The sequence below is a fragment of the Coturnix japonica genome, chromosome 5 (genome assembly GCF_001577835.2).
Source record: "Coturnix japonica isolate 7356 chromosome 5, Coturnix japonica 2.1, whole genome shotgun sequence".
Lineage (NCBI taxonomy): Eukaryota > Metazoa > Chordata > Aves > Galliformes > Phasianidae > Coturnix > Coturnix japonica.
This window is the reverse complement of record NC_029520.1, coordinates 24,687,694-24,714,712: the sequence shown is the minus strand read 5'-3', so window position 1 is coordinate 24,714,712 and position 27,019 is coordinate 24,687,694. Positions and strand designations below refer to the sequence as shown.

Below are 27,019 nucleotides of genomic sequence, written 5' to 3'. Positions count from 1 at the left end.
GGTGTGTACAAGCTGCAATGCAGTGAAACCAGTCCTTGCACCTGGACTCATAGAATTGTACCATTTGGAAGAAACCCTTAAAAGCCTTCTAGCCCGACTCCCCTGCAATGAACAGGAACACCCACAGCTCCATCAGGGTGCTCAGAGCCCATCCAGCTTGACCTTGAGTGTCTGCAGGGATGGGGCATCCACCACCTCTCTGGGCAACCCATGCCAGTGCTTCACCACCTGTATTGTAAAAAACTTCTTCCTTATATTCAATCTAAATCTCTCCTCTTTTAGTTTGAATCCATTTCCTTTTGTCCTATCACAGCAGCCCCTACTAAAGAGTCTGTTCCCTTCTTACTTACAGCCCCTTTCAGATACTGAAAGGCTGCTCTCAAGTCTCCCTGGAGCCTCCTCTTTTCCAACCTGCACAGCCCCAGCTCTCTCAGCCTGTCACTTGCAATGCTGCTATTCTGTGTCTTAGGGAGAAAAAAAACACACAAAACCTTTGTTTATTAAAACATCCATTTCATAACAGGTTGGAAAGCAAAGCAAACGCATTAAGTAGAAACCAACCTAAGAACAACTCAGAAGAGACAGCAAGCCATATGTTGCTCAGTGTGAGCAATTAGCAAAAAAAGGCATTTTCAGCCACAGCCCTGTCACTTTGCATTACACACACTGATGGCTCGGGCTGCTCAGATGACCCGGGAACTTCACCCAGCAGCTGCAGCTGTCTGAAAACCAGATCTGCCATGGTGGCCAAGCTGCAGCTGCTGGGTACCATGTCCACCCTTCTCTAGAAGCTCCTAAAGGCCAAGATTTGGATTCCTTCCTGAAATTACTATTCTGGGTACTCACAGGTTCCAGAAGTAGAAAGGAGCACCTATTTGTCTAATACTTATCTGGAAAAATACTCCTCAAACGTATTCTCCGTGGGTCTCCTGGGTGATGAACACCTGGCCACAGCATTACTCAACCTCCTCTGGTGCCTGGGGCAAAGCATCTACCAAAGAAAACCTGCATTGCTCAAGGCAGCAACGTAGATGGCAATGTAGGACAGTCTGCACACATGTTTTTACCATGTTTTTAAAGCAGTGATGAAGCTCTCCTGGAACAGAACCAAGTACCTGAAGATGCTCGTGTACAGCGGACTTCACGCGATAAGGAGATTTTACATCCTGATAGGAAAGAGATGCCAGCACAGCAGGCAAAGATACTTAAGTCACCAGAGCACAGCTATTGATCCTAACAGTGAACTTCAGAGCGATGTCCACGCACCCACACAGCTGTCTCGCCGCAGTGCAGCGCTCAGGCTGGCAGCACACGAGCTGTGCCCACATGCCCACAGCAGGTGACGTGTCTCTCTCGGCACACACTCCATTCCACACCACACAGAACAAGTGACAAGCTCACAGTTAGAAAGCACTCACAGCTCCGGGCTTCCTGCAGGACTAAACGCCACCCCCTGCAGCCTCGTTGGTGCTCACAAATGAACTCTACCATCTATGACAAGACTGTTCCGCCCCCCTGTGTTAATGGCTGCCCGCCCCGCTCACCAGTAGCGGCACTCCGAAGGTCATCGTGCGGCCCCGACACACTTTGCGGAGCCGCTCCATGTGTCCCCCCCGCACTCCCGTTCGCTGCCGCTTCCGGCGCCGGGCCGCCCGCCTCACCGCTCCCTCCGCCCGCACGGCCCGGACCCGGCGTTCCGCTGTGCTACGCGGAGCCGACACGGCGCTCAGGCCTGCTTTGGGGGCCGCCCCCGTTGCCTAGTGTTGTACTGCGTCTTTATATTAAGGTGTATAAACGCTGGGATCACCGCTGCAAAGAAACACACGGCATCTGCCCTCCCCAGGGCAACGCGTAGGCTGTGCTAATGGTGGATAACTGCTGCATTGCCAGCTGAATCTTCACTTATAACAAAAGACAGTCAGCTCAGGGCAAGCAAAGTACACCTGCACCCCCAATAGCTTCTGTAGACAAAAGGAATCTTTCCAGAGGGTTTTCTTCTTGATTTTGACCTTTCCAGGAGCACCAACCTTCTCATGGGAGCGAAGAGAACACGAGAACAGTCCTGTGCCCATCTCTGGGCTGTACTGAGGGTGGGATGAACCTCCCAAAGCCAAGACAGCAGCTCTTACAGACCCAGAAGTGCTGAGAAGAGAGGTTATTACTTACCTCATTCCTCTCGCTTTAACTTTCCCTAGAAACAGTCTGACTGGTTTGACCAGCATTACACTAACCTCACTGTTGTGATTAGTCTCTCACCTGAGTGCAATTTGCTCTGTTAGAGAAATAATCCACAGCTGCTGATTCCCAAATGCAGACTCGGTGCCCTCACGTTCCAGCTTCTAAAAGGGCCCAACAAATCTGAGGTCAAGGGGTTGTGTTGGTGCTACTGAGTGCTCTGGTTAAGAGTTATAAACTGCTCTTTTGTTTCCACTGATAACTGCTGGTCTCTGATGTTACTGGTAACTACTGGTTTCCCATGATGTTACGATCCAAAAGAATAAGAGGAAGTAAATACAAAACTAAATGCAAGTGCTATATAATTACATGATAATAACAATAATTTTGTGATCAGAAGGATAAGGAGAGTGCCTAAATCAAACATGCTGTGCCAGAGATGAGCAGTAAATTAGACTTTAAAAATGTTTTCATTTTTAATAATCTAAAATGCTGTTAAATTACAGAGATAAAGCTATCATCAATATATATTTTATTTCCACAGTGTCCCTTTGTTCTTGTTGTCGTTGTTCAATCACCTTGAACAGAGAGGGGTGAGGAGAAACCTTTTAGAAGAGTGGAATATATTCTCCTTTTGAATTACAATAGATGTTGCGTGCCTCCTTGTTATGACCCCTACATAAAAGACTGACAAACATGAAAGTAGATAAACATCTAGTTTTTATGACACCAACAGTTCACCCCAAGCATTACTCCCAATACTTCAAGCACTTATCCATGACCCCAAGAAGGTTGAGTGCAGCTTTCTTGTCCGTGTTACAATACAGCCAGTTAAATATCTTGTAAAATACTGTGAGAGGGTTTTCCTTGTGAAATGTGCCATTGGAGCCATAGTTCTCTCCTAAATGTAAAATGATGTTTTATCTGGAGCTCAGGCGCAGAATGGAAACCTGAGGGTGCTGGTTGGCTGGCTTTTGTCACATCAGGAATGAGGCATTTCTGACTGCAGTTTCCCTGGTCTATGCAAAAGCTCAGGGAAAGCCTTTTCTCACTCAACTCCCGAGAAGGACCTAGAAAGTGATTTTAAAATTCACTGCACGTACTGTGCTGCTGGCTATTGGCAGGCACCCTGGGAACTTCAGACGAATGGAACTTGCATTGCTGGTTTAGGCTACAGTGACCACGACTGCAGGTGAAGAGAGCACACAACAGTACATTGTGTAATGCTTCTGGGCAGCAGAATGGAAAACATGATGGAAATCTTATTAAACATCCCTGAACAAGCCAGGGTAATCAAGACTGGTGCTGGATTGAATACCGGGAGCTGTAGAACTGCTCACAATGCAGTATTGGCTGTGAGTAGCCAAGGTTAATAAGGAGTATAACTTTAGTTCAGTACAGAACTTGCAGCAATTTGTTCAGAAGATGCAAATGGGAGGCGCGTTGTAAATGGCTCATTGTCCAAACACGCATCACTCCAGGAAGTAGTGGAGTGGACCATCCCATGAGTTTTATTTCCATACAGTACATCTCTCCAGAGTCTCCTTTTTCACTGGAGGTATGCACGTGTAACAAAACACGAAGCACTGACTGTGCATCGTAGCCAGGACCTTCAGCACTGAGAGCACGCAGTTCTATATACCTGAGCTAAAGAAACAGCTGGTTGGACTTAGCGTGCTCTTGGTTTTACTGCAATCAGTAAAAGGAAACAACATCTCTGAAGGACTTACAGTTCTTTCTGGATGGAGGGGAAAGTCCTGACTTGGGAGCAGCTGTTGAGAACAGCATAGCAACCTCTATTTTAGCAACCTCCTGTCATCACCAGGCTTGTTCTTTTTTATCCTCCTTTGTGTGGTCAAGAGGAGCTACAAGGGGGAGAGAGGCTTGGATTTTCCCTTTGATGCTCTCCTGCATCTTCTGAACTCTTGGTGAGGTAATTGAGTGGAAGGGTTGGCATACCTGTCCTTTTCTCCCTCCTCAGCTTTCTTGTCAGCCATCAAATCAGCAGAAATACATCCAAGGACCAGATTCGTATCAAGAATCCGCCTGGAGAGACCAAAGAGCCAGCTCTGCCTATTTTTCATGCCAGTGAAATAGTGCACACAACAGAAGGCACCATGGTGGCCCATGCATGGGAAGGGTCATCCAATGCTTTCTTGATGTGGCCCACGGTTTCCCCCTCCACCTCCAGAAAGGGAGGAGGAGGAAACAGGTTCATCACTTATTTTTTACCTTCTTGGATTGGCTCTGTAATAGTCTGGGGAAGGGTGGCTCAGGAGACATGTTTTATGTTTATGGGCTCAGAAGAAAAAGCTGAAGGAAATACTGATCTTCCCAGTAGATTTCCTCCCCTCATCTTACAGCTCCAGAGGGCTATTTCCCTCAAAAACAGCCAGCAAATGTCAGCTAGGAGATAAATTTCTAGCCTGGGGAAAGGGAAAAAATGGTAACCAGAAACACTGCCTAGAAGTAGGGGAACAGAGAGGGGTTTGTGCCAAAAAAGCACCAATATGGACAACAGTCATCTCTGCACCTACTTAGTAGCTGCCTCTAAGCACTAGCCCCATCCTTCTTTCTTTTCTTTTTAGCCCAAAGAAAAGCCATGGTAAGACATTCATTTTCTGGGTTCTCTTTGTTATTATTTTCAAGAGCAGAACAGTCATTTGAGCTCTTAAATTTGAATAATGAAAACTGGTGGTTGTAAGAACATCAGCACCTTTCATTTCCTTCACATGAGTTAGAAACCTGATAATTACAAAAGGGATGTGGCTGAGTGGAGCTTGTTGCTGGTCTAAGAGATGAGGTTGAGTTCTGGCTCTACCTGCTTCACTGGGTGCAAGCAGGAAATTTGCCATGTGGCAACCCAAGCCAAAATACAGAGGAGGCTGCTGGGCTCAAGTGGGTGGGGGAAGAGATAAAAAGATAAAACTGTCCTAGTGGAGGGACATCACAGTATGATGCTCCCTGCTCCTACATGAGCTCTCGTGCCTGAGAGAGCAGAGTTCTCCATGGATCAAGGAGCGTGGGGATCCTGGGAGGAGAATCCAGCATAGTTGCCACACTCCTCAGCTCAGTGTTGGAGTTCACAATCATTTTGCCAAGCGACTGTAGTAGCAGCCCTTTGAAAAGGGTCTGAAGCTTCTCCTCCTCAGTAGTAGGGGTCTTCCCTCCCCTGTGTTGTCAGATGAAAAAAGAGGGGAGAAACCACGGTGTGCAAAAGGGTGACTGAGGAAGAAACAGCACAAGAGAGAGGAGAATGTTACTAGAGGTGATAAAGGGCACAGCTTAGACCCTGGTATGTCTACAGGTTCGTGAGGTGCCTGAGGCTGAGGGGGTGGCAGAGGTGGAGGGAGACTCCTCGTCTGTTGTGTCTCCCTGCTCCTCCTTGTGCAAGCCAAGGCTGATGTGGCTCTGCAGGGCTGCTGGGGTCAGCCACTCCTTGGGGAGGCAGCTCTGGAGGAAAGGGATACAGGAGCTGAAGTAGGCCAGGCGGTTCACCCAGCGGGGGATCTCCTTCCCACACAGGATCTGTGGAGCAAACAAGAAAAGAACACAGTTAGTAGTGCCAAAAGGTACCTGTAGTGGCAATGTTATTTCCATCTGCACCATCATCTCAGCAGGGTGAATTCCCAGTTGCTCTGAAGAGAGCTGTTTGAATGCAGGGAGTATCTTCTACAGCTAAAAACAGCTCTAAATGCAAATGACTGCACACAGTGACTTCTCAGCATGCACACAGAGCTCTGCCAGCCATAGCCCTTACCAGCATCAGAGCAGTGACTGGGGAAAACAGCTCATGGCCCTCAACATATTCAGCTCAAAAATTCTGCAAAAAGACTTAGGCTGTTGCTGGGCAGACCTTGAGGAGTTAAAAAGTCTGATGAGGCAGATGGAGACATCTAAGAAGATGTTCTTGCTGCTCATTTTTCATCCTTGTGCTGACACACCAAGTCAGTCAAGCCATGGTATCTAGGAGTCTTTTTCCTATTGTCATACTACCCTTTAATTTCTCTTAACAGACACAGAAGAGGCAACTGAAACTAATCAGCCTGAAGTAGCTGTCTGTGGTAAATATACTGCCAAAGCAGCCAGTCCCACACCAGCATTCTAGAGCCTTAAGCCTGTGGCAGGTACAATGGTCATAATACCTGAATTCTCCTTCCAGCACAGTTTACAGGGCAGACTGGGAGGGAACTCCACCCCACTAATCCCACATAATGTGGGTTAATGGTTCCAAGGTTGTCCTTCCTGCTTCTCCTGCCAATCCTAAATTACTTCACTCCTTCTGCCACCCTCTTCCTCTTTAAAACTACACTTAATTTAATACTAATTACTGCAAAAGCTAAGAGGGTGTTTGTTTCTAGTCCACTAAACAGCTTATCTGGTGAGATGTCTGTTATTGACAATGGAATTGCAGAGCTTGCTTAGAGATTTCAAGAGATTTGTCAGGGAGCAGCACTGGAGCAGTTGCTAGAGGACAGGTCAGACTGCTTTATAGTTCTAAGGGCCGATGACCATCTGGTAATTCATGCATACTATGGTCTGGCCAGAACAATCTCCGTACCACTCCAGCAGTTGCCTTGAGTACAAGTAAATTAGCTAACTCCAATAGCGTGGAATTTCCAATAAGGTATGGAGAAGGCAGTCAGCCACGCTAATTCCACTGCGGAACTCGGTTTATTTTGATATACATGGTTTAAAAATCAATGTGTGGAACTGAAGACATTAGTGTTAGGTATCAGAGAATGAGCAGAATCATTTGGCTGCTAAGATTACTTCCCTTGTCAGAGAAGACTACAGTTCCTCAGCAAAATACAATACTCAACGGGAGCAAATAAGCAGTTGAAGGGAATGCCACTAACAACCTGCTCCTCTGTTTTTCTTGCCATAAAATGTACAGTGCTACAGCACCCGGCAGTACTTTCCTAATGGAGAAATATCAAATAACCCTGACTGCAATGGGATTAAGTCAACTGAGCTTAAATAAAACAACAGAAGCAAGAGGAAATGTATGTCTTCCAACCGGATATGAGTCCACAGAAAATGTACTTACTGTGGCTCTTCAAGGCAGTTCTCAACTGAAAAGCACACACTGGAGCAATGAACTCACAGAACCCTGTTACCATCCATTGTTTCCCCAAGCAGAACTCTCATCTTTGTTAAAGGTTCTTGGAGTTTGGAATTTTAGAGGGTTTTTTTCTTGCCTGACAAACAAGTGGGTTTCTGTCTTTTGAAGGAGATAAGTCTGCTTGCTTCCTGAGACCAGTCCCCACTTCAGGCAGAAGCTCCTGCACAGGCTGCATGTACACGCAGATTCCACTGCGTGGCACCTTGTGACAGTCACAGATGTCTCCCAGAGCTGCAGCTGCTTCTGGGGACTCTGCATTAGAGATGTGAGTGACCCAGCTGGCATCTGCAGAGTCAAACGGTAACAGCAGTTCAGACATTTGGGGCTGAAGCCAAATGTGAGGGACAAACAGGACCTGACAGGTTGGGCGCTACTTCTGCTCAGCTGTCGAATCCACACCAGGATTTCAGCTCATCAAAAGGCAGCTCATTTAAAACATAAGATGAGCCTCTCAGCATCTTAAGCCATGCCACTTTGCACTAATGAGTCCCTGGTTAAAATGTATAAACAGCTCTGGGAGTAAGAACTGCAACCCATGACTTTTCCCTCCATTAAACACCCTAAGAGCTAGGGTTTATTTCTCAGCAAGACCTTAAAGTTTCCTGTATACTTAAGTTTGAGCAGGAAAGCAGATGGAAAACACTGGTTTAAATGCCGTGGATGAGGTTGTCTTCTGCCTTGCAGAGGACAATGCTATCAGTGAGCTGTTTTCCTCCTCTTTCTTCTCTTTCAAAAGAGAGTGATGCTCCAAGCCACACTCCTCACTCTGTGTCTGTTGGCATATACTAGACATACTCTGAGGTAGTCGCACAAAAGGAGCCCATTTCAAAACAGGCTGAAGGGCTGAGTAGTTGTAGATCCTAAGCCAAAATGCTTGAATGCAATAGTTTCTTTGCTGTGCTGGATGATGCACTGGGGGCAGTTCAGACCACATACAGAAGTCAAGCATACCCAACCCATGGCCCACAGGCCGTGTGCAGCCTGGCATGTCTTGCAGTGTGGCCGCCCCCTGGCCCACACTGTCATGGCAGCAGCTGTACCCTGGTGTGCGCCCATCACTCAGCAACAATCAAAGCACTGGTGTGCGACTGGCACTGTTGCTGGAACCAGGGGAAGGGGAGGGTGCAGTTTGCGTGCCCATGGCATGCGCTCAGTCACATCAAACCCCACGTGTATTACACATGGCACATGCTTGTGCCGCTTGCTGAGAACAGCGCAGTGTCAGGACAAATAACATGGCGCTGTGCTTAATTTGTAAGGAAATGGTGTCAGCTTTCAAAGATTACAGTTTGAAAAGACATTATCTGCAAAAACATGCTGCCAAATTCGATGCATATCAAGGAATGCTTCGTAAAGACAAAACAGTGGAACTGAAAATATGTTTTTCATCTCAACATAATCTTTAAAAAGTTAAAACTCAAACGGACTCTGTTATAAAAGCTAGTTATGTGGTAGCAAATCTGATTGCAAAAAAAAAAAAGAAAATAAAAATCAAAACCATTTACTGATGGTGAGTTTATTGATCAGTGTTTGGAAGGTGTGGCAGATGCAATGCGTGCTGGTAGAAACCAGATTTCTCTAAACTCAGTCTCACCAGCCTGTGGCCAGGTGCACCGAAGAAACAAGAACTTCTGTCAAAGGAAATATGGAGAAGAAAGCTGCTAATTTCAATTTCCATGACTTGGCAATAGATGAAAGTACTGATGCCACAGATACGGCTCAAGTTTTCATTTTCATCAGAGGTATTGATAATGAATCACTGAAGAAATTGCTTCTTTGGTGCTATTAAAAGACACAACTGAATCTCTTGATTTGTATGAAGCAGTAGAAGTTATGTTAAAGCAATTTTTGTTAGCTCTTGTCAGCAACGTATCTGGTGTAGCTATTGATGGCGCCCTGATGATGACTGGTAAAAAAGAGTTACTTCTAAAATTAATAGAAGATGATGCAATTACCACTGGCAACTCATGTTTGATGAAATATCACTGCATCAGACATCAAGAAAATTTATGTGCAAAAGCTTTAAAAATGGATAACATCATGCAAATTGTCATCAAAGCTATGAATTTCATAAAGTCCAAGGGACTGAATCATTGCCAGTTCCAGGAGTTCCTTAAAAGAATGGATGCTGACAGTTCCTCTTCACTCGGTGTGGCCCCAGCAAGCCAAAGCATTGGACACCCATGGCATAAGTCGAATATTTTTTAAGTGAGGCCTCCCAAAGGCCCCCATCTGTGAAAATCAAGATGTCCAGAGGCAACATTACATTCTTTGAACAATTCATGCTAATTATTTCAATTCTTATCATCAGGCTGAGCCTCTGAGAGTTCAGCATTGAACATCTGCTAAGGCACGCACTGCCACTTCCACTTTAGCAGCCTTGCTGAAAATGAGGTAGTGTCCACACAGGGCACATACCCATTGAGCTTCTTTGCTGTATTCCCCTTGACATGTCTTACAGAATGCAAAGGGTTTTACTGGTACCTGAGGAGGTGCTGTTCCAAGAGCAGTGTCTGAGAACAGCTGTTGCCCAGCATGATCATCCATATGCTATAACATACATAAATATATATGTGCACACACACACAGAAAGTGTGAGTTGAACATGTCCAGGCCAATCCACATCCATGGATTAAAGGACATTAACAGTATCCTTTTTCCCGAATAGGTAACCAAGAAAATCCTGTGTTTCCGTCTCAGACTGAAGCCTTCTTAACAGTACACAGCAGCAGGTTACTAAGGATGGCAATGCAATGAGTAAAGAGAATACAGGAAGCCATAGGAACAGGGAAAGACTTTGTCTGGCAGTGTTGGCAGGACTCCTAAGCAAAAGCTTCCAGTTTCAAAAGCCTATCAGCACACTTTGTTCATTTACATTTCTGACACTTGTCATTTGTCATCAGCCATTGGTGAAAAGGACACGGTTTTTCCTTGCCATCTTCGTTTGTGAAAAGAAGGCATATTCTTAGCATTCCTACACACAGTCACATTCAAAGGCTCCATGATGGTGTGGCTAGAGATGAACTCCCCAGAGGGGGGTACGAATTAACTTAACTCCAAGCTGTTATGCTTAATTACAACAGAAAGGCCAGAGAGCTTTTGGTTTGGTAGATGGAGGAAAAGGAATTACTGAGAGACCTGGAAGGTGCATGTTGGATTTATTCTGTTAACCACTTTCATTGGGATAGAGCACTCATTCAGGGTAGCAAGACTAGAAAGGTTAATGATGGAAAAATGATGGACCTTTATTGTAGCCTTCATTCCAAGAACTCCCCAAACTCTTCATAAATTTCAACTGGTACACAAAATACCTTCAGAAATCTCATTTTGTCACTACAGAATGCAGTAGCACATCTGGAATGCAGTGTAGCAGTTTGCTAACAGCATATAGTCAAATTCATGCATATTTACAAGCAGTATTGAGAGAAAAATGACATCCATCTGAAACCATGAAGATAATTTACGAGTGCAGGATGTCGTCATTAGTAACATTCTTCTATATGTATGTGGTGTTTTAAAAGCAGAAAACAAGACACATCCTGTTCCTTATAGAACTAGCAACGTTCAAAGGCTACTAAAATAAAGCATGTCTTTTCATCAGCTTGTGTGAGGACTGGCTCAGGTGCCAGGAAACCAAGACTTACTTGTGCTTTTTCATACCCTGTGGTTGCTTACGGTTTGTTGGTTTGTTCATTATAAAAGCTTCTCTTGCTTTAGACTGTGACACAAATGTCTCCTGCAGTTCCCTTCTCTGATGTTTAATCCCCTCTCTGAGCTTTCAGGCTAAGGAAAGCTTTCTACTTTTAATAACGTTACAAGAGCTCATGTGTGTCTGGGGATGGACCTGGAAAGCTTTGGGGTTGAATTATTCATTGTGATTAAAAAGTTGCCCTCGTTTGGTCCTTGACTCAGCAAACTTGCCTTTCTCAGCAAATTTCCTGGAAGTCAAACTACCTTAAGCGATGCACGATTCTGATGCAAGTTTGTTATACGCTGTCAGTTCTGCCTTAGCTGAAAAAGGACAAGTGACTAGACAGAAAGAAAGGAGTATGTACTGGCCACCATTGCTTGTCCCTTCAATATAGCGCACAGAGATTCAGTTTGTGTGGCTTTACCAAGCATGCCCACCCAACCTGACATGATGATTTAATACTCATAGTGTAGTGTCAGCAACCAACTGTAGGCAGGCCAGATGCCTGCATGAATCCTCACTTGCAGGATTCACCGTGCAGACTCCATCAGTTAACCTCCAAATGTTCCATTTGGAGAACATTTGGTCAACTGAATTGAGAGTCCTGCTGACTTCAGGAGAGAGGGTGCTATTTAACTCCCAGGAGAACTTCTCAGTGTTGCATCAGTAAGATTCTGACTTCTACAACCACAAATACATTCATTCTGATTCAGGCCTCTCTCTTTTCCTCCTGAAATGAAGAAATACTGAGCAATAACAAAGTAGATCCATTGGTAATTCAAGAGAATAAAGGGGTGAAAAGGATCAGTGAGTATGAGAGAAAGGTGGATGTAGAGATATCAGTCTGACCCTAAAGAGCCTTCTGAAGGAAAAACACATATGGAAGTTAGCTTTGCATGCTAACTTCAGTGTTGGTTCTAGTCAGTTTTAATATTTACGAAAATTCAGGAAGCAGATAGAGATCACAGAATAATAGAATCGTTAAGATTGGGAAAGACTTCTAAGACCATCTAGTCCAATCACCTACCACCAATGTTGCCCACTAAACCACACTCCTTAGTACCACATCTACACATTTCTTGAACATCTGCAGGGACATTGACACCACCACCTCCCTGGGCAGCCTGTACCAGAGTCTGACCACTCTCAAATGCTTAATTCTGCTTCACCATCTCTCATACCAGCCCATTCAAGTGTTTCTGAGCCAAACAACCCAGGTTTGTGATGCTTTGAAAATGCTCTTAGAAATCCAAACAGGTCCTACTGATAGACCAAGCCTTCTCCTAAGTTCTTTGTGTTTGTTTTGTGTGTCTTTTTTTTGTTTGCTTGCTTTTTTTTTTTTTTTTTTTTTTTTTAAAGAATAACTTTCGAGCATTCGTAAGACAGATAAATAATTTCAGGCTGGGAATCTGATACAAAATACAGCGTTTTGACTTGTTCTGGTATACATATCAAATACAAGGAATTATTCCTCTTTCAAGAAGAGCAAGAGAAGACGTGATACAAGAATAAAACTTTCTGTCTCTGCTGCCCTTGGGTAAAGTTTCAACATCAACAGTCTTTACTGTGAATCAAATCAGTGTCTCTCAATTCATTTCTTTTGATGAGCATCAACTTCAGATCTTGCCAAAAGGGCTCAGAAGACCCTTATTGCTTTCCCACCATTGGCTACTGGGGAATGAAAGGGGTTATTTTCCTTGATGCTCACAAAAGCCTTGCTTCTCTAATAATTTTTTGCCATGTGTCCTACAGCAAGGTGCTAAACAATTTATTTAAATAGCAGTCGTTCCAGTTTCTTGGCAGTAAACATATTGATGAAGGGAGGAGGAGTGGTTTCCTTGAGTCATTCCACTTATTTTCCAGTTCTGGTACTAATTTGAAGTTGTTTTTCTCCCTTTCCATGTTGGTTTGCCCTTTTCTGAGACATGCTGTATCAACTGTTGTCACTCTGGTAAGAACGGAGCTCCATAGCTTATTTAAGAGAGGAAGCTTCAGAAGCACGGGAAATTGCTGTTGGGAAGCCAAATGAGTCATCTTGTTTGCAAATGGGTTAAGCAGCAGAAGCTTTTCCAGAATCTTCAACTTGCAGTGTCACTGTGTCCTTACTCTCAGTACCGAGGAATATCACCAAACTGAAGAACCTGGAAGGAGAAAGCACTTATCCTCCCTTTGGTCCTCCAGTTACTGCTGTGTTCTCAGACAGCTGTCCTCAGGCACTGCACACTCAACATGTGCCTACAAATGAATGGGGCTCGTGCTTATTTGTCCCCAGCTTATCCACTGGCAGTCAACCTTTCTATATGTGTCTGGAGGTATAAGCCATGCCAACTATGCATTTGCCTTCCACAAGTCTAAATCGTACTGAAGAGTCACAGAGTAATCACAGCCCATGCTCATGCACTGAAAAGAGCTCTCTGACAGCAGTTTCACGGCTCCCTTTATCTGCATGCACCACTGTTCATAGCGCGTCCCCGGGATGCTGTGACAAGTGCTTCTACAAAGCAATGGTATGGCTGGGATCTCAAACCTGTGGATTCTTGCAGGGGACTTTACAGCCAGCAATTACGTTGACTGGCTTTTTGCTGAAAGCAAAGATGTATTATTTCTTTATGTCTGTTTTACAGCAATTTGCAACTTCTGTCCCTTTCTATATCGCATGTTCTTATTCTGAAACCCAGGAAATTGAATAAATCGTATTATGGAAAAATCTAATTATTTTTGTCTTTTTTATTTTAAAGAGTTTGTCTACTGTTTAATAGCCATTTATTTATTTATTTATTTTTCCATCTGTGAGAGTTTAAATAACCTCTTTCATAAGCCAGGGCAACTCATAAACAGCATAAATATTTTGCTGTTCCTTGGAGGGCCATTTGCACACACAGTTGCCATTGTCAAGAACACAGTGTCTTACCAACAGATGATCAAACAGAAGAACTTCACCTAATATTGAAGTTGTCCTGACTTAATCCACTCACAGCACTATCAGCATGCTAAAACCTTTGCTGCGTGCCTGCAGCATCCCCTCCCTGAAGCACCTGTAACATCAACACACAGCAAGGCATGGAAGCTCAGAACATTGCAGGAGGCTTGGGCTCTGCTACTGGTGGTCCTACTGATTTTCCTTTGGAGAAACTGCAGGCATAAGCCCCCCAGGATTGCCCATCCTCCTGATGAGTTTCTCAGCATGAAGCTGATGTTACTTTATTTTGGTCACTGTCAACACAAGCAGCACAAAATGAATGAGCTCCTTGTAGACAAATTCCTAATCCCAGTTTGATGAACATCTTTACTGTAACACACAACTAATTTGCTTAATCGGTTTAATAAAAACAGGTACCACAACACCACGTAGCAGTCAGAGTGGCTGAGACAACACTAAGTACATTTTCACTAATTAGATCAAGCTCCCTCACCTTCCCACACTGACAGACTGTGAGGATGAAGGAAAACCACAAAACAGTATCCAGGGGTGTGTATCAGGTGTCTGCAATTGAAGTGGGGCACATGCTCAGGGAGTGCTTCTGGTTTCTCCTTCATGACTGCCCACTAGGAAGTTCTGCACTGCATTACAGCAGAACTTCATTCAGAACTGAAGACAGTCTGCAGAGCTTTACATTTATCAGGCAGTTCTCTACTTCTCAAGTTTCCTAAAGTTCCCTAATGATGAAGTGTTTCTCAAAAAATCAATAGCAGAAGAATCCTGGTCATGCATGTTCACTGATTCTCTCCTCAAGAAAGCTGCCAGGAAATGCCAGGAGGTGGTTGAGTCACCATCCCTGATAGTTTAAAAACAACTTAAAAAACTATTTGGACCTGGCACTCAGGGACATGATTTAGCTGAGGAAGCCTAGGAGAAAGCTGTATGTAGAGTTAGGGTAGTATGGTTACGTTGTGGTTGGACTTGATGATCTCTAAGATCATTTCCAACCAGAGCAATTCTCTGATTCTATGATCACCACATAGCTATCAAGTTCCAGCTCCCACTTGGCTTGCTGACACAGAGAAGTACAAGTCACAATCCAGCTAATTCACCATGACAGATAAGGCAGCTTTCATCAAAAGATTTCAAAGTACTTTTCAAAGGAAGGAAGTAATCCAGCATACAAGATGGGATACTCATGCACAAAGCAGGGATGTGACTTGCCTGGCATTAGTTAGGAGGCTCAGAACAATCTTCTCCTGAACTCACCACACTGCTTACACCCCAGGCAGATTTATTCTGCCAAACAAAGCATCTAACATCCTTTCTTTTAATTCTTTGAACACTTGTTCCCATTTTCTGCTTTTAACTGCCACATAAGGTAGCTGTGCATAAATAAATGCTAATTAGTATTATTATTACTCCATCACAGAAAGAGAGCATGAAAGGATAACACAAACACCAAGACTAGCCTCAGCATTGGTTCAGAGCACAGATCTCAGTTCTCTTTTCTACATTTTGTGGTGACATATTCCCACAGTCTTGAGAGACACTTGTCGCACAGTTAATGCGTTCTGTTCACCTCTACCAGCTGAAGGTTCTGCCTTAGAACTCTACATGTAGCTGGTCGTTTTTTTGTTTTGTTGTGTAGGTTTTTTTATGGGAACTACAAAAACAAAAGAAAGCACTAAGGCTGCAAAGTAAAGGAAGCATCTGGATGTTGGGAAATGAGAATAGAAACTTGAATTGCTTTTAGTTCCGAGAGGTTCTATCTCATCAGATTTCAAGCAGTCTTTAACCATGTGGTCAGAATTGTCCTGAAGTAAGCTACACTACTTCTATCTCACCTAGCTCTAAAACAGGGTGATTGTCAAATTAGTGCACCTATAAATGAGGTTATAGGAGTAATAAATGGACCAGTAATAAACCTGCTGCATCTCTACCTCCAAACCCTTTCTTTTTGAACATCAACAGGCTTTCAAAAATATTAAGGGCTGAGACAGGAGATTTGACTCTTGGCTCTGACTTGGCAGGATGTTCTGATCCTGTTTCCCTTCCGTAAGCACTACTACAGATCTGAAACAGCAAAAAATAAAAGAGAGAGAAAGAAAATAGTTGTGCCTACCTCAGCCAAAGCAGCAGAGAAATGATTACAGTTCTTGTGCATCAGGTGGTAGGCATTGCCTTTGTATTCTTTGCCCAGCTCTTCCATAATCTTATCCACATCCTCTTCTGTGAAGTCTGTGGTGCCCAGTGCAATGGATTCTCTAGTAAAAACAAAGTATAACATGGAAAGCTACAGTGAAGAGAGCGATACGTCACCAGGGAAAAGGAAATGATAAGGCAATGACAAGAAGGCCAGGTGTAAGTCATGGACACACATATCTGGGGCTATCAGACAGATTCTTACCAACTAAATGGCATGCTAATATCCTCAAGTTTATCTGTAAAGCAGATTATGGCACAGAAGCAGTCCCCAAAGCCTTCAGCTCACCACGAGAGACATCTCAGCTATCGGAGTCTGCTTGCTTCCCCCTGTGTCCATAACTTCTCAGCAGAAAACTGCAGTTGGACAGTAGAGATAGTTTTCCCATGATAGAGACATCCATGGTGTGAGCCAGAAAGGAGCAGACAGAGCTTTATGTGGGAACACTGCTTCTTTCAGTGTTCACTCAATAATGCTCTTCTAAAGTCTCCAGCATCCCCCAGTGTAAACCCATAGACTGTGAAAGTCAAGTTCCAGCTTCTGTGGGCAGTTCCTTGAACCACAGCCTCAAAGACTGAGTACCTTGAATGGCATCTTAATCAAGTATCCTTTCAGACTCCCTTGGTAGCTGTTCTGTCTTTTGTGACAGTGTAGCTATAAACACACGAGATGACTTATGCAATATCCATAACTAGGTGATCCTCATAAAAAGAGTAGTTTATTTTCCCACGTACTGGCTCTGTATAATGCAGTTACTCCCATTCTTGCTGACAGGTAATACTGGGAGCACAGAAAACAAAGAAAATGGGAAGAGAGAACTATATTGATTTACAACTATACTTTAAACCCTGCTAAACACACTTCAGCACCACTCTTCATTTAGTGTACACCGTTTTATCTGCCATCAAGACCCCTGCAGAGCTCCCTTTGAACAAGGATCACATAAAGGAAACAGTGAGAGTGTTAATGAGGGAGAAGGGGGAGAAGGACCTCTCTGTTATACCTGCAGAGACAGCTACTAGCAGGGAAAGAAGATGTAGAAAAGTGCCCTTACTTGAATTTAAAGGTCTCGCCAAGCTCTACCGCACTGCCAGGTGTGATCTCGAAAATCCCACTGAAAGGGTAGGGATGCCCTCCGTAGGCAAACTCTGACAAGGAAAGAAAACAGACAGACTGTGAGTAATCGAATGAACTCTGTGTCAGGATGGCAGCTGTCTGCAAAGCTCAGCATCAGCACCAGGGGCTGGGCCATTGCCAAAATCAGCTTCAGCCAGCCTCTGAAAGACATCTTCTCTGCCCAGTTACCTAGCAGCCTGAGGAGTATCCCTCACAGTCTCAGCTCCATCATTGCTAATACCACTGGTTGCACTGCTAATTAGTATCTAGCACTTCTAATCTATATCTCAATGGCAGAAAAGCTCTCTGGGTCCATTTCTTTGTGCCTGTCCAGGTGGCTTCCTGTCAGTACAAAGTTGTGTGGCAGAGGCATCTGGAAATACTACCAGAAGCTAGCAGCAGTGATACTGAGCTAGGAGAAGCTAGAGTAGGAAGAAATCTTCCAGAAGGATCTGCAGGCAGCCATGAGGAATTCTTTGCAGAAAAAGCCCAAGCTGATTACACTCTGCTGCCTTAGCATGTGGGTTGAGCCTGGAGGCCCCTCCATGTTATATGGGCCATCTCACACGACCTATGAAAGCTGCTGTGCTTGAGACAGAACACAGCACCGCCGGCATTCTATCTGCTACATGGCACTAGCTAAAAATACCATGAGTAAGATAATTCCAGTCACTCCTATTTAACATTTTCTGAAGGGGGATACAGAAAGTCTGTGATGCTGTCCTGTCCTTTGGCTTCACTGTGCTGCATCTCTTCTTACAGACACCTTGACCACATCCCTTGGGTGGGATTGCTAAATATTTTTTAATTTGAAAACTTATGGATCATAGACATTCATAAAGAACTAGCACAATGCTGTTTTGCCCCGACACAGAATTAGCACCAACTTTCCCTATACAGGTTTCAATACAGCTACTGATCCATCTATCTTCCCCCGCCCCAGACTTTCCCTTCTTTCACTGCAGGTCCTTCCAATTTGATCGGTCCTTCCTGCTATTCTGCTACACACCTGCACTAGCTCTAGAGTCTGACATTACACACTAGGGATTGGAAGAGCTACTTGGTTCATGGCAGAACTGTACAAGTTCCAGCTGCACTACCCTACAGATTAAAACAGAACTGGCACCGTTTTTTTGCTGCTCAAAACATCCTTGCCAAAACTATAAATTTTGGATTCTTTTCCATATCAAACCAGCCACGCTGGGATTTTCTCCCATGTACTGCAAATAATGAAAAGGAAATACTTCATACCTCTGCCGTAGATCTCAATGCCAGAGTGGAAGACACCAATGCCCAAGGTGGAGGTGTATTCATTTATCCAGTACTACAGTAAGAAAAAAGGTCACATTTGGAATTATTAGCAGGAAAGAAATACGCAGTCTTGCCCGAGGGCATATCTCCATCTCCCTTCCTCAAGGCAACTTCCCTTAAGGACAAGAAGTATTTTTGTAATTTTTCTCAGACAAATTGTGTCACTTCATAGAGCAACAGAAGTGGGCATATTGCTTATACAGCTGACTAGAATTACTTCTCCTAAACATGCTCATCTAATCCTTGCCATATCATGCATTTTCCTATATTAAGGTACAAACAGACCTGAACCTTCATAAACCCAGCTCCAACGGGACATGGTCATTCATCTCTCTCCTCATTATTTAAATGGAACTTTTTGTTCAGATTTACTTGTCTTTATCCTCAAGATCTTGAACAGCTTGAGTTAAAGTACTCTCAAATATTTTGTGCATATTATTTTACATCACTTCCCAACAACTTCTGCAAGTTTTAGGAAGGTTTATTTGGGCAACCAGATCTTGGAGACAAATCCATTTCTCTGGTATGTCAGAGAAGCACCACGTAGTACTTACCTACATCATCAGTAATCACTTTATAGTAAAAAAGGAGCTCTGAACAGACCAGTCAACATTTTGTTCAGAGGCACATCACACTATCAAACATTGTTTCAGAAGAGAATAAAGTCTGTCAGCTCCAAATTCCGGAGCGAGGCAGCCATATTACCCAACTCTGAGAAATATTTTCATGAGGAGCTGTTAAGCGACTACTGCCTTGGAGTCCAGTTCTTCCCCATTAAGTATAGAGCAGAGGAGCACCACAGCACGCATGCACCACTCCTCCGCCAGCACCGCTCAGGGCCTGTTTCCACCTCACCGTGAAGGACAGTGCAGACATCCAGAATTAGCTTAGCTGTGGCTTGTTTGGAGTGGGAAGCTGTACAGCCACGCCAGGGCAGTGCTGCATTGGAGATAATGAACCCCGCTCAGCGCAAGTATTTATTAGGTTAGCTGCAGAGCTGTGCTGCTGCAGAAATGATGCTTTCAGGCAATGAGTGGAAATTGCCAGTGCCTGGTATATTTACAGTTCACTTACAGCATAGCATGCAGTGAAAACACATCTCTAGTAAATCTCAGCAACCCAATTCCTATTGTAATCAGGCACTGCAAGGGAAGAAAGGGTTTTCACTCTTCCCTTGGCATGATGAGGAGACAGGTTCATTAAATGAAAATTCTCTTATGGGTCAGGTAGCAGCTTCTGGAGGACCCAGAACAATCTGCAGCATTCCTGGTGCCCGGAGCTGCCACGTGATGAGCAGAACCCTCTGCTCTCAGGCAGCCAGTGGTCTGGCACCCTCCATCTACCTCCTGCACTCTGCTTTCTTATATATTTTTGATGACTGCCTGTAATGCAGTAACTCTGTAAATCACCTGGAAATGCTTCCTGCACAACCATTGCTACTCTGGAAAAACACAGTAGCTTTGATAAGAAAAGTACTGCCCCCAGCCTGATTTGATGTGGAGTCAGTCAGTATTGATAACTTACACTGTGGTCTCCAAAACTCTCAGGTTTGGATACACCAGAGCACTGAACCAGAGCTAGACCAAGCAGTCCTCAATATCCACCAATGGAGATGAGACATGAGCAGTGCAGCCTCTTCTTGAGCAGGACACCTGGTGTTTGGGAATGGATGTTCCCTTGTCTTCTGCTGCCTTTCTCCACAGACCTGTCTCCCTGCACGCTGCAGGAGGGATACCCCTGCTCCTACTGCGGAAGGAGATGCATATGGGAGGCATCCATATGACACCAGTCATAACTGCTAAGAAGTCCAAGACCATCTCACATGGGCTGTGAGGGCGTGCCCTCAGTTCTTTTATCTCCCAGTGCTGTGGGAGAGGCTCTCAGATAGCACCATAAGACTCAGAATAACACTGGTTTCTGCAGTCCCACAGTCACTGCTTCCAGAAGGTAAGTAGGCTACCTTCTCCCTCAGGCTGAGCTATTGGCTCATAGCAATAATATAAGAGCAAAACACTTGGGTCACACCAGCTGCTTTGCTTACAGAAGTAACTAATAGGAAGATCTTTTTAAATCAGAAATGTTCTTGCAGATTAGCTAGTCAGGGCTATCCACAGAGGCCATGCTGCATCTGGCTTATGTATTTCAAACAAAGAATTTAAATATTTTCAAATATAGTTTTCCCTTCTTCCTTGTTAAAGTCCATGTTGTATCCAAACAAATAAGCTCCACCAAAGGGGAAGGGAGAGGAACAGAAGCATTTCTCAGCTGATGCCAGGTGCTGAAGGATTACAACCATAACACAGACTTTTCTGTATTTAAATGATGTGTCACGAAACCATTTTCTGAACAATTAAGGACAGAACTGTGACAACCTCAGCCACACCTGAATTTCAAACAAACAAAAACACTCTTTCTTTCAAATAACCTTAATAACGCAGGGCTGTTATTGAAGTGGGATCTGATTTCCACCTTAGATAATACCGAAGATTTTTATTTGCAGTGAATTATTATCAGGATCAAAATGCAAAGCAGCTCTGAATCATTGCTGTTGTCCTCAGCTCACCCCTATCACCAGGGTACTGCAGAATGTGCCTCCAGTGTGCGAGTGAACATGCAGCAACCACTGCATGGCACTGGGACACAGCCCACGGCTCGTCTCAGGAGGAAGCTCTGCTGAAGTGAACATATCAGTCACTTGCTGAGCTGGAAGAGAGAATCCAAGCCAGATTTGAAACCCAGTTTGTAGACACAAGCACAAGCCAGCCTCGTTTTCCAAAGGCTTTGCAGTTCTGAGCATAAGAATAGCAGCAACAGTCAGCAAATACTCATCTCTTGAGTAAATTGGCTATTGCTTAGATTAAAAAATAAAAAAAATCTGCAGCCTGTTCTGAGCCAGATGAAAGAGCTAGGGGATTGAATTCAGCAGGATCTTACAGGGATTGTGATTCATGTCTGCATTGCACACTGCCTGCAAAATCACGCTGTAAAGCCTATACAGAAGGACTTGGAGCATTCTGTCTTATTTCCGTCACAAACCAAGACAAACAACAGCTCCGAATGGAAGAGAGGCAAGGATGAAGGCAAACCAGACTGCAGCTGCTTCTGAAAAGCAGGAGACAGCCCAGGAATCAAACTGAAACACAGAGAGGAACCTCTTCCCATTTGCATTTTGCAGTGTTTCAGTAAAAATCTTTTAATGCAGGTCCCTGATAAAGCAGAATTTGAAATTTTCCAGTTTTTCTTCAAGCTGTCCCTGATTTCATGGTTGGTTTGCTTCAGTAATCTAAGAGACTGGTGCGATAGCTTAGATTCTGGGAGCTGCTCTGAGTCAGTTGTTATGCTAACCACCTCATTCATTGGTTTCCAGAAAGAAGAGACCCATCCATATCCCACTTTCAACCTTCAATCGGTTTCACACTATAACATCAAAGTTTCTATCATTAGCTTTCTCTTTACCTTCCCTATTCCAGACCATTATTTTCCATGGCATCAACGGATTCTTTCCAGCATCCCTGTACCAAGCAGCCCAACCTAACTAGCTCCCCTGAGGCTGGAGACAAGACTGTCCATAGGATACAAGGCAGCTGGCTCACTGCAGAAAAGAGCCTTGGCTTGTCAGATCCCAGTGCAGGACACCCAGGGCTCTAGCTGCTACTGGTATGCTCCATGAAAGGAGTCTGATCAATAAGGAGCATTTCTTCTTTCCTCTGCCTTTATTAGATACCATGTAGCCCTTTCCTGGTGTTGTACTGCTTGGCCCTGCCATTTACTTACTTAGGGAACTTCGGAAAAACATACAGCAGAGCGTGAACAGTCATAAATGTACTGGTCATTCATATATCAAACACCAGAAAAATTCATCTGTGCCGTTTAAGCTCAAGCCAAAAGCCAGTATTAAACAGAACATCTGATTGATGCAGGAGACCTGCCAGAGAGCAATAAAATGGTACCTTGGCACTATTTTCTGACACGTATTGATCCAGATCTTAAAGATGAGAGCACAAACAACAAAGCTACAGGGGAAGCTAGAGAACATCATTTCAGGAAATCCATGAGTGAAATCTGAGCCCTATAAGGCCAGATACAAATGCTCAGCAACTTCAAAAGAGTTTCAGTTTCCCCCAGTGCATTTTTCTAAACGAAAATCTAGAATCTTGGGCCTGCAGAGGTAGAAGGAAAGAGCCTAAAACAGCTCACAGAATATTCTCTGAATAATGGTCACAGTAGTGAAGGAAGCATTATCTCAACTATAGACATGAGGGACAGCAGGCTTCCTATAGATCTTTGTCAAGGCACTTCAGTCATATTACAGCAGTATTCACTTATGTCCCAAAGCCCCAGGCATGCACACAGCTCTGCCAATATGTCCAAGTCCTTGTGCTGTTCACTCATTCTGGCCTAGAGCTCTAGTAATAAAAAAAAGAAACAAACTAAAAAGTCACTATTCATGTGAAATGACAATTATCCAGCATGGCTGCTGTAAGATTTCTTTGGCAATTGGATGAGACCCAAGCTCATTTCAGTGTGACCTGTGTCTCTTTTACACTCACTTCTCCAGAGGGTCAAGGTTTTTATATTAACCAAATCTAAAATGCTATTTCCCTAATACACTGTGAATACAGATTAAGCATAAAAGGATTTAAATGCATGCAGGCGGAACAGCAACAGAAAAAGAAGCTTAACAGGATATTGAGAAGAAGAATGATGACAGAGACCTGTCTTTGGTGCTTTATACCTGGGAAAAGCTGTCTGGATAGGTGTCACCCTGCAGCACTCACAGAATAAGACTCTTCTCAGTTGGAAGATCGCTTTCTATGCCAGGCTCCCTTTGCTGCTGGCAAAAGGGATCATCAGACTGCAAGTCTCCTGCTGCATCAGCTATCAGGTCACTCTAAATCCTATTAGCCAAAAGTGTCTATTTCAGTCAGGTATGCTAACTTCACTTAAATTCCAGAGAGTGTTAAAGAAACACAATACTTCAGTAAGCAATTCTCTTACAAACCAAACCCACAGATCAGTCCCCAGTTGTGATAGTTAATAGCTGGTGAGTCATAGGGAGCAGTCACTGACATCTTTGTGCACAACCACAGTGGTAGAACTGATCAAAGCCTGGGGAACTCCACAGTTTCCTATAGGAAAGTACCAAGTGCAGAGAAGGCTGCAGCCTCTGTGCAGCCAGCAAGCTTGATGTGGTACTTAGATGGAGGGTCATACAAGAGAAGACTCCACTTCAGATTTGGACATGAAGACTTTTTAGAAGAACTGTCTGGAGGTACCTCAGGAGCAGAGTCATACTTCAGAAAGAAAAATGGAAGGCACCTCTTTGTGCAGCTGGCCACTCCACTGCATTTTGAATAAAGCGGGCTTTAACTTCCTAGACTGGCCCTTCTCAGCTTCTGTTGTGGGCAGTTTCACACTCTTCTTGGTAATATATCTCAGCAAACAGGAAATCTTCCAGACAATTACAGCCTGAATTTACAGTTTATGATGCTAAATGTATTCCCTCCTATAACCTCATAAATGCTAAGCTAAGAGAAGAGACAAAGCAACACAACATGTCAGAGTGGCCACTTGCCAGCACAGCATCACCTGTACTCTGGGAAGGCAAGGCAGGCTAAACACCTACAGAACTGTGAGAGCCAACTGTCATAAACAGCTCTTCTATTTTTCAGCCAGGCTCTGCACAAGATTCTTTTCTTCCCAAGCTAGCTTAAATACATTCCTTTGCTGTCTCTTCAGGAGGAATTTCTTTAAAGGTTGCTGTGGTTTTTCAGACATCATGATACGTTTTTGAATTGCCTGATGCATAAACCAATGCTAAAATCTTAGCAATCATAAAACATAAAGGGTTTATTTCTGTGGCTTCTGAACTCTGCATGTGGATTAAAAACTGATGTTGCTACTGAGGGAGAGTTGGAAATCTACTTACACTTCAGTGCTGTGACGTAATGTGATTTTACTGGAAGAACAGCAGGACAGAACATCATTAATCATGCTGCAGAAAGGAAACAACGTGCATTTCAGCTGTTAACTTCTGGGTATATCCTGAATATTGTACGCTTAAAATTATGAAAAAAATTAGCTGTGAGAATGAGATAACTTCAGTGTTTCCACTTACCACTTCATCCTACAAAAGGGCAGGCATAGTACTGGCTCAGCATACTAACATCACTTGGAGTCTCTCACAGTCGTTGACTTTCTCCATTGCCACTCCACTTTCCACCCTATTGCACTGATGGCAAGTGTTGTCCTGAGCAGAACTTCTTTCCTGCAGCCATACCAGTGAGAAAGCTCACCCCTGTGTAACCTTTCCCTCCAGCCGTACACAACTGTAACCTGCTGCTCAAATGATGGCTGATCTGGCAAGACCTGCATCTGATCTGGCAAGATCTTCCGAGAACGTCCCTGTAGAATCAGTCTCAAGAATATGAAGATAGAAGGAAAAAAATGCATCCATTTGCACGGTGATACTGAAGTGTTTTCACTCCTAGGTTAGCCTTAATACTCTGTCCCCCCCTCACAGTATACCACTGAGTGCTAGTAAAGTCAATGCTTCAAGTGATCCAGTCCATATGGTTAGAATTAGGTCTGTTCTCAGTTTTAGGGCAGCCATATTTTTGAACATATTTTCTGATAAAGTTCCTATGGACAGTAAATCCTCTGCTTCAGAGATGTGCCTTGTTTGCTGTCAGCGTACAAAGCAAGTTCACAGCATAAAGGGAATTAAACTCTCTTGAAAAATCAGACATGATGTACGTAAGTTGTACAAAGTATTTGTTCACATGCAGTAGAATTATTCTCATGTTGCAGGACTGAATTAGTGCAGTATGACTCATACATATTAGTCATTTACAACTTGGACAAAAGAAAATGAGGTTAAATGGGGGAAAAAGGCAAGAAATATAACTGGAGAACGAACCTGTGTGTGCTATGAACTCAGCTAAGTGCCAGTACCTTTCCCTCAGATGCACTCACAATGACAAATAGAGAAGTTTTCAGAAAGCTCAGAAAAAACAGAAAGTCAGTCACAGAGTGACTTAAGAGAGTTAATACAAAAGAGCTAATAGCTTGGCAAGGCAGTGACTACAGATGAGAAATTTGCAAACATTTGACATGAATTATGCAAGACGACTTTTGAAGAATGGTACAAAAGAATTCAAGTAGGAGTAGCACACTCAGTTTAAAATGAAGTGAGACTTAAGCTAACAATTCTGGAATTTTCTGGCAGTAAGAACACACAAGAAAAGATTTATATGACTGAAAGCTACATCAAGGAAGTGTTAGTGTGCCTGTGCATGACAAGTGTTGAATGGCCTGAAACATTTTCCACTGGTAGTATCTACCAACCTATCTGGCCAACCTAGAACCAGCAGCATGGCCTCAGGGCTCTACGCTTCCTCTTTCCATGCAGCACCTTTCCTCAAGAGCTGGTGCATCCAAGAGGCTGCCCAATTTTGTAGCTCTTCACCAGCCCTGTCCAGAAGCTAGTCCTTTCTTGACAGGCAGTAGTACAGAAGGAAAAGTGACATTCAGTGCCTCCTTTGAAAATGTGATCTCCAGCCTATGTACTGAGCTTGCTTAGACCCAAATATCTGCCTTTGTTGGGAAAACCAGGCTGTACGTAACAGGCACCCTGGGCTCTCCATAGAGCAGCTAATTGTCAAATGTGCAGCTTGGCTCTGTAGTGCTGAAACGCACAGTGCATCTCTCTGCTCTGGCAGATTTGTAGCAGGAATTTGAACTTCAGCCTGTCACATCCAAGATGAACACCCTAATCACCAGCTATAGCTTCTCCACCACTGTGATTTATGTGCACATAAACAGGTCCATCGGGAGAGAAAGAGATCCATGCCACCATATAAACAGGCAGTAAAGGATTTTCTGCCAGAGGCCCTCACCCTACTCAGGTACCTGAATTTCTCTCCTTTAGTGGCAAAATATTCATACAAAACCAATTCTCCTGCTCAGTCTTGTTCTCCCTGAGGGTCCTTCTGCCTAGCCAGAACATACATACTTGTGTTGGCACACCAACTGCCCATATCTGACCAAGTAGGGCAGATTTTCTTGCATCTTTTTTTCTTATACACTCTCCATCCATTAGTAATTCAAGAATGAACTGCTGCTCAGCAGGATCTGATTCACAGGTACAGCCATCAGCGCCTCTTGGAGAGAAAGATAATACCTATTAAAATATCTGCATGCTGTTAATATTGGGCAGAAATCCATTGCTGGGTGACTGGGGAAGTGGCCCTTCTACCCAAAGAGTGCTTCTTTCAGTTATTCCATGACATTTACCTAGACAGCCAAATCATCCAAACATACTCAATCCTCATTTCACATCAACAGCCTTGCTTATTTACAAGACTACCATCATTTTTGCATTACAGCATACTCCATTAGTATTTTCACCAAGGATAATGGTCTCCTAGATACTTAAAGCAGTGACATCCACTCTCTTTACACTAAGAAACTAGT

At 43.8% G+C, this 27,019-nt stretch overlaps 2 protein-coding genes across 2 annotated transcripts in view; both read right to left on the bottom strand.

Moving 5' to 3' along the window:
* LOC107314906 (cytochrome c oxidase assembly protein COX16 homolog, mitochondrial) overlaps positions 1 to 1,677 on the bottom strand; it is a 34,892-nt gene extending 33,215 nt beyond the window's left edge. The window contains exon 1 of the mRNA XM_015864720.2: positions 1,545 to 1,677. Coding sequence (XP_015720206.1) covers positions 1,545 to 1,604 — 60 coding nt within the window. The 5' untranslated portion in view covers positions 1,605 to 1,677. The remainder of the gene's footprint in view (positions 1 to 1,544) is intronic.
* An 843-nt stretch (positions 1,678 to 2,520) lies between these two features.
* The window catches only part of LOC107314905 (deubiquitinase DESI2-like), a 46,144-nt gene continuing 21,645 nt past the window's right edge, over positions 2,521 to 27,019 (bottom strand). Inside the window, exons 2-5 of the mRNA XM_015864719.2 lie at positions 18,485 to 18,557; positions 17,172 to 17,265; positions 16,037 to 16,178; positions 2,521 to 5,703 (exon numbers count right to left, since the gene is read on the bottom strand). Coding sequence (XP_015720205.1) covers positions 5,461 to 5,703; positions 16,037 to 16,178; positions 17,172 to 17,265; positions 18,485 to 18,557 — 552 coding nt within the window. The 3' untranslated portion in view covers positions 2,521 to 5,460. The remainder of the gene's footprint in view (positions 5,704 to 16,036; positions 16,179 to 17,171; positions 17,266 to 18,484; positions 18,558 to 27,019) is intronic.